Genomic DNA, 11,583 nt, shown 5'->3' on the forward strand with positions numbered 1-11,583 from the left:
TAGTAGAATCCCCAGAAGGAGCAAGTTTTTCAATGACAGACAATTCCATTAAAGGTCGTACATTTAAGTTTTTTTCTTTTCGGGTCAAATGATCGGCTCTCATGAGTGACGGACAAGTTTCTTATAAGAGTAACAACAAAACACATCGATTGCGATAAACGCATACATACATTGCGGCCTTGGTTCGCTGCAAAGCCGGCTGACATTTTTCCCCTTCTTTTTACTCTGCGTAACTGAGGTGTGGTATATAAGTGTGTGTAGGTCAGACAACATCTTACACTCTCCTAACAACATGAACCGAGTACTAGCACTGTGCGTCCTCCTCGCCACCGTGGCTGTCGTCCTGGCTGAGGACACCTACACCACCAAGTGGGACAACATCAACGTGGACGAGATCCTCAGCAATGAGCGCTTGAGGAAGGTGTACTTGGATTGTCTGTTGGCCGCAGACGACAAGAGTTGTGCAGAGGAAGGAAAGGCGCTCAGAAGTAAGTACAACCTGTAATTAGAGAAATAGCGGTGAGAGTCACTTGAAAGGGAAATGGAATGGGAATTAGATACTTTCATAAATCAGAGGAAGAATTGCCGTGCCTGCCTCTGACTTTGAAGGCCTAGTTTCAATTGCGGGGATTTCTTCATGTATCTGAGGCCTGGTAAGGTCCATTGAAGGGGCCTTGTGGTAGGATAGGAACAGTGGAAGGGATAGACAAGGAAGAGGGAAGGAAGTGGCCGTGGCCTTAAGGTAGGTACCATCCCGGCATTTGCCTGGAGGAGAAGTGGGAAACCACGGAAAACCACTTCCAGTATGGGTGAGGATAGAATCGAATCCCCCTCTACTCAGTTGATCTCCCGAGGCTGCTTTTTTTTTTTGCTACTTGCTTTACGTCGCACCGACACAGATAGGTCTTATGGCGACGATGGGACAGGAAAGGCCTAGGAGTGGGAAGGAAGCGGCCGTGGCCTTAATTAAGGTACAGCCCCAGCATTTGCCTGGTGTGAAAATGGGAAACCACGGAAAACCATTTTCAGGGCTGCCGACAGTGGGGTTCGAACCTACTATCTACCGAATACTGGATACTGGCCGTACTTACGCGACTGCAGCTATCGAGCTCGGTCCCGAGGCTGAGTGGACCCCGTTCCAGCCCTCGTAGCACTTTTGAAATTTCATGGCAGAGGCAGGAATCGAACGCGGGTCTCCGGGAGTGGCAGCTAATCACACTAACCACCACACCACAGAGGCAAACTTCATTGGACCCACATGAGAAAAACTGAGGAGCTATCTAAAAATGATATAGTGGCCTCTGCCCAGAAAGCCAAGAATAAAAGTCGGGAGGATTCGCTGCGCCGACCACGTGTTACCCTATAATAATCTTTAGGTCTTCGGTGAGCGGTGGTCACTCGGTAGACCAAGACCTGCAGGAACTAAAGCACCATAGGCTTTCATTTGGTTTAGCTTGGTTTATCATCATCATCATCATCTGTTTACCCTCCAGGGTCGGCTTTTCCCTCGGACACAGCGAGGGATCCCACCTCTACCGCCTCAAGGGAAGTGTCCTGGAGCTTCAGACTCTTGGTCGGGGATACAACTGGGGAGAATGACCAGTACCTCGCCCAGGCGGCCTCACTTGCTATGCTGAACAGGGGCCTTGTGGAGGAATGGGAAGATTGGAAGGGATAGGCAAGGAAGAGGGAAGGAAGCGGCCGTGGCCTTATGTTAGGTACCATCCCGGCATTCGCCTGGAGGAGAAGTGGGAAACCACGGAAAACCACTTCCAGGATGGCTGAGGTGGGAATCGAACCCACCTCTATTCAGTTGACCTTCCGAGGCTGAGTGGACCCCGTTCCAGCCCTCATACCACTTTTCAAATTTCGTGGCAGAGCCGGGAATCGAACCCGGGCCTCCGGGGGTGGCAACTAATCACGCTAACCACTACACCACAGAGGCGGACTAGCTTGGTTTATGATAAATGAAATACAGTGTCGAGGTGAGAAGGTAACTGAAGGAGATATCTCCTTGAATATCTCAGAGAAGTAGCTTCCTTATTTTTATATGCATGGGGTTGTAGGATAAGTCATTTAATGAAGAGAGTAATGAATTTTCAAATAATAATAATAATAATAATAATAATAATAATAATAATAATAATAATGGTTTTAAGTCCAACTAACTACATTTTACGGTTTTCGGTGTCGCCGAGGTGCCGGAATTTTGACCCACAGGTTTTGTTTTACGTGTCTCTAAATCTACCGACAGAGGGCTGACGTATTTGAGCACGTTCAATAACCAGGATGGAACCTGTCAACTTGAGCTCAGAAAGCTAGCGTCTTGACCATTGAGCATCCCATCCCGGATATTTTCAAATAACTTAATACTATCATCCAAATCATATAAACTTGCTGATTTGTGATGAATATCGGATTTTTGGAGACCACTGAACGCCATAATAGTGCAGTAGACTGGGTCTGTAACAATTCAATGAAAACCATCTCCATCGCGTTTTGATGCAGTAAGTCACGCCTATTCCGCCTCTGTGGTATAGTGGTTAGTGTGATTAGCTGCCACCTCAGGAGACCCGGGTTCGATTCCCGGCTCTGCCATGAAATTTCAAAAGTGGTACGAGGGCTGGAACTGGGTCCACTCAGCCTCGGGAGGTCAACTGAGTACACCTCAGCCATTCTTGAAGTGGTTTTCCGTGGTTTCCCACTTCTTCTCTAGGCAAATGCCGGGATGGAACCTAACTTAAGGCCACGGCCGCTTCCTTCCCTCTTCCTTGTTTCTCCCTTCCAATATTTCCATCCCACACCAAGGCCCCTGTTCAGCATAGCAGGTGAGGCCGCCTGGGCGAGGTAATTGTCATTCTCCCCAATTGTATCTCCCGACCCGATGTCTCACGCTCCAGGACACTGCCCTTGAGGCGGTGGAGGTGGGATACCTCGCTGAGTCCGAGGGAAACTCCAACCCAGAAGGGTAAGCAGATTAAGAATTAGAAGAAAAGGAAGAAATTGCACCTAACATACCATCAGAAATACAGTGTTTGGTTTAACACCATACAAATACTTTTTCCTGAATCATCGAGATCACCATAATAATAATAATTTGTAACATAAATCTAGCAGTCAACTGAGTGGTGCAGAATTTAACGTCCATATAATAAACTATTGACTTAGAAACCAACGAAAGCTTTGGATTAAACAGAGTGAACTTATGCAAAATGTGTTTTAGAATTCGTATTTACGATTGAGCATTATATAGCATTTATAATAATTGTTGAATGTCTGCCTGGTCGAAGCAGTAAATACATGTTAAATTCTCTATTGGAAAGAAAAGGGTTTGAATCTCCGTCAAGAAATCGGAGATGTATAGCCATGGAGTTCACACAACCTTCAACAGAACTATCAGATTAAGTCTGGGGCAAATGAGGTCATGCATATTGTATAGAGTATATCCCACGTAGTACCGAGGTTAACGTAAGTTAGTCTGCAGTCTGGCGCCGCGGTGTAGGGGGCAACGCGTCCGCCTGTCACCCGGTGGCCCCGGGTTCGATTCGCGGCCGGGTCAGGGGCTTTTAATTGTAATGATTAATATTCCTAGCCTGGGGACTGGGTGTTTGTGACGTCCTCACACACAACATTCCACACTACCGCCATTCCAATTACACGTACGTTCATACAATATGGTGCCAGTAGAGGTAAACGATCCACATGGGTCGACGCCCCGAATAAATAACATTTAAAAAGTTAGTTTGCAGCTGACATGGAATTTTTGTACTCACTGTAGTATGAATGATCTATGTAGTTTTAATATCGAACACATTTCTTAGCAAACGTAAAATTAAGCACTTTCCTCAATTGTACCGAACATTGAAGGAGTAAAGGCCCGGGAATTACTTCAAGTGACGAGTCTTAGATACCTCTATCAAAATTCATCATCATCATCATCATCTGTTTACTCTCCAGGTTCGGTTTTTCCCTCGGACTTAGCGAGGGATCCCACCTCTACCACCTCAAGGGCAGTGTCCTAGAGCTTCAGACTCTTGGTCGGGGGATACAACTGGGGAGGATGACCAGTACCTCGCGCAGGCGGCCTCACCTGCTATGCTGAACAGGGGCCTTGTGGAGGGATGGGGAGATTGGAAGGGATAGGCAAGGAAGAGGGAAGGAAGCGTCCGTGGCCTTAAGTTAGGTACCATCCCGGCATTCGCCTGGAGGAGAAGTGGGAAACCACGGAAAACCACGTCCAGGATGGCTGAGGTGGGAATCGAACCCACCTCTACTCAGTTGACCTCCCGAGGCTGAGTGGACCCCGTTCCAGCCCTCGTACCACTTTTCAAATTTCGTGGCAGAGCCGGGAATCGAACCCGGGTCTCCGGGGGTGGCAGCTAATCACGCTAACCACTACACCACAGAGGCGGACTCTATCAAAATTAAAAATACAAATTTCGAAAATCACTTCCGGCCTAAATGCAGTTCCGGAAAAACAGCCAAAAATCGCTTGTCTATTTACTCGTTTTCTGTTTGATTCAAATGCAAGCCAAAATAACTTATTTACATAACTATTTCTGTAATTAGTTCCTTGGTTCAATACCCGCAGGAAGTTCTTGATTTTTTTGAAAAATATCCACACCGAATGTAGTTATAAGGGCTTAAGTGAAACAATGCATTGGCTCACATTAGCGCTCGTAGTGGTTGCAAAAGGCAATCTGCTAATCTAATCAACCGGATAACGATGATTAAGAAAAGGATTGTAATTTTTAGAAATAAATGAATAGTATGTTTTCATACATTGTTATATTTTATTTACCTAAAATTCGAACCTCATATTCCTAGAACTTTTTCAACACTGAGTTGCTTGCCTTATCTGAGGATTTTTGATAGCTCTGTGGAATTCAAAGATAAAAACTTCATTGTTCCGTATTGAAATTATTGATGTTAAAAATTAAATAATTGAAAAGGAGGTTCAACCTATTCAATACTTAAAAGAAAGAAATGCAGTAATCACATTCCTATTTAAATGGGACCGGTTTCGACCTTAGTCCAGGTCATCATCAGCCGTAAAAACATGTACAATGTTTATGAATATTGGAGGTCAGTTTCACACTTTGATAGGCACAAAGACACGACACCACATTCTGTCATGCACAAAGTCACAACACTATCAACTAATATACGAAGATCAAAAATAACTTGAAGCTCTGTGGGTTGACAATTAATTAACGCAGAATTATAAATAATTTGCCTGGATCAGCAGTTCAGATAATAGAGCACTGGTCTTCTGAGCCCTACCTGTTAGATCAGTCCAGTGGTATTCGAGGAGTGCTCAGAAAGTCATTCTCCTGTTGACAGGATTACTGGCACTTAAAAGAGGTCCTGCGGACGGTATTCCCGAAAGCCGCAAAAGTAGTTAGCGGGACGTAAATTCATTAGTATTATTATTATTATTATTATTATTATTATTATTATTATTATTATTATTATTATTATTATTAACAATTCCCCTTGTCTTGCCAGGTCTGCGTGGGGATATAATGAAATTTAGAGTGGGGTAGTCACTAACATTCACCATGTTTGGGTGTTGATGCACTCATGAATGATACATTGGTCTTGAACTTAGTACTGGATATACAAGATTATTGACCAAGATAGTGGAACCTCACGATAAACTTTTGGAGTCTAGGAAAATAAATTTGAATCGGTTTTATCAATTACTTCCTGATAAGAGGTAAAGAAAAATTGAATGAGATAATTGAACTTCGCATAGATGGCTGTGAAATACCCATTTCATTATTACAGTGCTGAAACCCGCTCTCTTTTTTTGCTGTTGGCTTTACGACGCACCGACACAGATAGGTTTTATGGCGACGATAGGACAGGAAAGGGCTAGAACTGCGAAGGAAGTGGCCGTGGTCTTAATTAAGGTACAGCCCCAGCATTTGCCTGGTCTGAAAATGGGAAACCACGGAAAACGATCCTCAGGGTTGCCGACAGTGGGGTTCGAACCCACTATCTCCCGAATACTGGATACTGGCCGCACTTAAGCGACTGCAGCTATCAAGCTCGGTGAAACCCACTCTCTGAAGGAAAAATGTAGCCTATACTAACTCCAAATATGCATGCATATAACTAGTACGAATAGTGATGAAGATCTGTTAAATGAGATCTCGTTAGGATGAAATGTTAGAATTTTGCATTTAGTCCTTATTTCCCAGAGAGCCACCAAAACTCAGATTGTAATTATGCTACATCGGCACGTATTCAGTTCAATTCATTTACAGTTCAACACTGTCAATAATATTATTTTTACAGTTTTTCTAAATTATTCTTACGGCCTACAGCTAATTATTTGCTCTTTCAATTCTTACTCTCCCACCGGGTGAGTTGGCAGTGCGCGTAGAGGCGCGCGGCTGTGAGCTTGCATCCGGGAGATAGTAGGTTCGAATCCCACTATCGGCAGCCCTGAAAATGGTTTTCCGTGGTTTCCCATTTTCACACCAGGCAAATGCTGGGGCTGTACCTTAATTAAGGCCACGGCCGCTTCCTTCCAACTCCTAGACCTTTCCTATCCCATCGTCGCCATAAGACCTATCTGTGTCGGCGCGACGTAAAGCCCCTAGCAAAAAAAAAAAAAAAATCTTACTCTACGAATTGGTTTTATGCAAAAAATACAGGGGTAACTATGGCACAATACAATTTTATCAACCAAATGATGTCCTTAATATAAATATTGAATACATATTTGTCATAGGTTTCTTCCAGAAGTGATTAGCTGAATGTTAGTCACTTATTTGTATTGTAACCTCAGTGGATCACAGTGCATCTGCGGAATTAGAAGGCCAGCTTCTATTTGTCTTTTTCTATCGGGGAATAGAACTGTACTGAACACATCTTTACTGCTTCGGATAGTACGTCTCAATGTATTATCGTGTAATCCTTTATCCTTATCGGCATAAATTATAAGAAGGCCAATATATAGTCTACATAATATATTCCTGAACATCTCACCTGCTTAATCTGAGATACGTGTGATAAAACACATGACAAGTTGGATAAGTAGACATACGAAATAAATTATACAAATAAGGCGGGTTCTAAATACAAATACGCAGCTATCAATATGAGAATAACTTTAAACCATAAGCAACGATGCTAGGCTATAAATTGCAATATCTGATAATCTGTTCATGTTGCCTTGAAACTTATTCTAGTCATATTGATGATGTCTATTTTTACCTGAGGTTACCTGTAATAAGTTATAACTGATTTATTACGATGCACTCTTATGAGTTTCCAGTTTAATTCTCTATAAAAGAAAGAAAAAAGGTAAATTCGTATCTTGAACATGAAAGTTAACATACATTACACACACATCGCCTTCTAAGAATTTATTTATTTTTATTTTGTTCGATGTTCAATGTCGTACTCTTCTTCCAATATGGCCTAAGATATCGTTGTACAGACCTTCTGAAATGGTGTCATGTAGGTGGTAAATAATTTCGTATGGCTGTTTCTAGCCGAGTGCAGCACTTGTAAAGCAGACCCTCCGATGAGGTTGGGCGGCAGCTGCCATGTGTAGGTAACTGCATGTTTCTGTGGTGGAGGATAGTGTTATGTGTGGTGTGTGAGTTGCAGGGATGTTGGGGACAGCACAAATACCAAGCTCCCGTGCCATTGGAATTAATGAATGAAGGTTAAAATCACCGACCCGGCCAGGAATCGAACCCGGGACCCTCTGAACAGAAGGCCCGTACGCTGACCATTCAGCCAACGAGTCGGACGTCTAGGCGGTGAAATTCCTACTGTGCTGCTACCTAGCAACGAAAGCGGAATTCTACTAAAATATTTGTTATGGCAGAGTTAATAAAAAAAATTCACCTGATACTGAGATCCCGCCCCCCCCCCCAGAGAACTTTACCATGCCAAGAATGAGATGGAACATAAAAATTTTGGACCGTCCTTGAAAAATTGAATACCTCAGCCAGAATAGAACCAGGGAAATCAGTATCATGATTCGGACACTTGATCACTAATTCACCGAGGCACCTAAGATCTTTTTTTTAATATTAAAAACTTCATATTTGGTCCGTATTGAAAGGAGATTAACACATAATAAAGGAGAGTACAACGTGATCATCTGATCATCAAGTAAATCAAGTAACTTGTAAATTTCGTAAGAATGACTTTTAAGCACCATCACCTTGTACATTTCTCCCATTCTATGTTATTTTATTACTAATCGTCTATATTTTGTATCGTAATATAAATATATATATATTTGTTCATTTTGACCTATTGTGACTGATGATGGTGTCCAAAGACATCGAAACTGGTCCCTAATAAAAATGTTGTGATCTTGTATTAGCAACATATTTTGTAATGATATAAGGTGGATCATTTGTACTCTCCTTTATTATGTGTTACCTAAGATCTTATCAACACAGTTGGATTTTTGTGTGAGGATTCCATTGGAATGCTAGTGGCCGCGTCCTTAATATTAAGAAACAGCAGCGTCATTTACCTGGTGTGAAAATGGGAAACCGAGAAAATCCTTGAGGGTTTGTCGACAATGGGACTTCAACCCATTGATCAGCAATTGTTTCTAACTTTTTACTACTGCTTAACGTAACACTAATTCAGAAATTATGTGGTAGAGATGGGATATGAAAGGGACAAGACACTGAAGAGAACGGCCGTAGCTTTATTAAAAGTACAGCCCCAGTTGGTACTTGTCTGATGTGAAAATGAGAAACCATGGAAAGATATATTCCGGTCTGTTTACGGTGGAGTTCACCATCTTCCGAATGAAAGCTCTCAACTACTTGACGAGTACCACGTAGCCAGGTCGCTCGGTAAACTACAATACGTGAACTATTTTCCGGTTATTATTTTATAGTAAGGAACTCTATAATATGATGGGAGACTCTATAGTATACTGTTCTTGTTAAGTATTTCTTTATTCCCGACTCATCTTTGTATGATAATACTGTGTGTAAAGGTAAACGTATACAGTATAGGCCTATCTGTATATAATCACTGTAGTAAGAACCTGCTCGGTATGATGCGTCAACTACAACGTCCAAGAGGTAGAAAATGTACGCTGCCCCGCCTACTTATGAAATAAAGATTATTAATCTGCTAGAGGATAAATGAATGTCCGTTATCAGAAAATGTTAGCAAAAAAACATCGTTACGCTACTAGGGGTGTTGACGGAGTAGCAGCGTGGCCCGCTGTGGACGAAACACTCCATACATTCACGGCCTCCTTGCTGTGATTTTGATCTGTGGCCGTGAAAAACTTTATTGGCAGTATTTCTCTAGTCGTTAACGTGCTATATTACACGTTGGTACATTTCTTTTCGGTTGATGTGTGGAACTGGAAATATTATGAAATTCTTCGTATAACACGTAAAAATTAGTAAATTGATGATAATGAAGATCATTGCAGAGAAGATATAACATTATGAACTTAAAGGAGAAAATATTCTCGTAGTTCACACATATCGACCTATAGTCGCAATGTTGAAAGATGCGTTCTGACAGTTCATAGAAGGAGATCTGTTTACTGCCTGCCTGGGCGGGCAGAAGGGAGCGGTGGGTGTTGTTGCCGTGGAAACGTGGGCGGATCCACTGCGGTTGCCATGGAGATAAGTCTGCTGGACAGGTCGTGTTGCTTGGAGTTGTTAAACCTCTCACTTCTGAATTACGTACAACAGAGCTACCGTCTGAACAGTCTGGCTCCATGGCTAAATGGTTAGCGTGTTAGCCCTTGGTCATAGGGGTCACGCGTTCGATTCCCGGCAGGGTCGGGGATTTTAACCATCATTGGTTAATTTCTCTGGCACGGGGGCTGTATGTATGTGTCGTTTTCATCATCATTTCATCCTCATCAAGTCGCGCAGGTCGCCTTCGGATGTCAAATCAAAAGACCTGCATATGGCGAGCCGAACTTGTCCTCGGACATTCCCGGCACTAAAAGCCATACGCAATTTCAGTTCACCGTCCGAACGAACGAACAAGTGAGCCGAAAGCGAAGGGAAGGAGAAAGGAATTTAGAAATGTTGCAGCACCGTGCAATGGTCTTCTCTATAGCCCAATTTGTTAAAATGCTTATTTTAATATTACGGGTAAAATTTGTTAATGAACCACAGTATTTCATTACTGACAGAATCGAACACCGCTGTCCGTCATGATATCATCAATAGTAATAATATAGATTGGAGTAGTGTACAACCTTGAAAGCATACAGTATGTATCTTCAGTAATTAGGACTCTAAGGATAAGTAAACTCGTTTCTTCATCGCGAGGTGGAGCAGCTCTTTCCAGGCAAACCCCCGATGGAGGTGAGTGGTATGTACCATTTAAACCGCATACCAGCCCTCCTGCAATTCTTAAATCTCTGGCAGTACCGAGAATCGAACCGGGGCCCCTGGGATGGGCAGCTAATAGCATTAATCTTTACGCTACCGAGAGGGACATTCTACGATATATTTAATTATTGTTTCTCTGCAATGTGTAGCACATTTTGATAAGGTCACTCGTGCGAACTGTATCACACATGTGAACTTGGCCAAGCTTTACGACCGGTTGCCCTTCCCCATGTGGAAGGCTTTATATTTCTGAGATGGTTGGTAGTGTGTTGTATTGTGTGAATGTGAAGAGTTGTGTATTGAGTTATACACAACCTCCTTGTCCCGTACCCAGGGGAATTAACCAGGTGTGGATACAATCACGGGGATGGTCGGAAATCAAACCCAAGAACATCTTAATCGAAAGCCGGAACGGTGACCATTCAGCCAAGGCCCGGACACGTTGTAGTTATACAGTAAATTACAAGCAATTTGAAACGAAAAATTGTTTATCACAAAAAATAACGTACATTGTCAACTATTTACATTTCTGCCGGACATTATACTCATTCTCTTAATGTCCTGTTCCAGGTGCCCTGCCTGATGCTCTGGCTACTGAATGTAAGAAATGCACCGACAAGCAGAAGGAGAAGGCAGAGAAGGTCATCAAATGGATCATCGAGAACAACGCTGACGCCTGGAAGAAGCTGAAGGCCAAGTGGGACCCCACTGGAGAGTACACCAAGAAGTACGAGGAGGAAGCCAGGAAGCGCGGCATTAATGTCTAAAACAGTGGAGACACAGATCGAATGTAGAGTCAAAATTTGGAAATTCTCTCACGAAAATACTTGTTGAATTTGTAGATAATTTGAAAATAAAACCCTTTCCACATTACTACCAATCTTTCTTTGAATGTAAATTTCTTAAATCTATAATTTAGTTTAATATAGGCAGATAAATTCTGCCTACACAACTCGACTTCTGTCCTAATAATCATGTTATTTTTTAACATCGGTTCAAATATTAGAAAAATTAAGATCTACAATAATGAAAATGGATGCAAAATTTTTCTCACGGAACTGGAGTGTGTATCATAGAGATAGGCTAGGAATGTTAGGAGGGAGAGTATTCATTCTGGTGAAAGAATTTGTGAGCTACGAAAAAGTTAAAGATTAGAAACATGAAATTCTAGGTGTAAGGCTCATTTCTAAAGATAATAGCCAACTTGATATATTTCGAGTGT

General features: G+C 42.4%; 1 protein-coding gene across 1 annotated transcript; it reads left to right on the forward strand.

Moving 5' to 3' along the window:
* Positions 1 to 268: 268 nt before the first annotated feature.
* On the forward strand, positions 269 to 11,234 carry LOC136874136 (ejaculatory bulb-specific protein 3-like). Its single transcript, XM_067147695.2, has 2 exons — positions 269 to 488; positions 10,932 to 11,234. The coding sequence occupies exons 1-2, from the start codon at positions 293 to 295 to the stop codon at positions 11,126 to 11,128; spliced, it is 393 nt and encodes a 130-aa protein (XP_067003796.2). The 5' UTR covers positions 269 to 292; the 3' UTR covers positions 11,129 to 11,234.
* The last annotated feature ends 349 nt before the right edge of the window (positions 11,235 to 11,583 follow it).

The sequence above is a fragment of the Anabrus simplex genome, chromosome 5 (genome assembly GCF_040414725.1).
Source record: "Anabrus simplex isolate iqAnaSimp1 chromosome 5, ASM4041472v1, whole genome shotgun sequence".
NCBI classification, from domain to species: Eukaryota; Metazoa; Arthropoda; class Insecta; order Orthoptera; family Tettigoniidae; genus Anabrus; species Anabrus simplex.

Bases quoted from the DNA above. Each gene is read 5' to 3' on its own strand.
- LOC136874136 (XM_067147695.2), top strand. From the start codon at position 293: ATGAACCGAGTACTAGCACTGTGCGTCCTCCTCGCCACCGTGGCTGTC. The intron at 489-10,931 runs GTAAGTACAACC...GTCCTGTTCCAG, and splicing joins GGAAGGAAAGGCGCTCAGAA to GTGCCCTGCCTGATGCTCTG.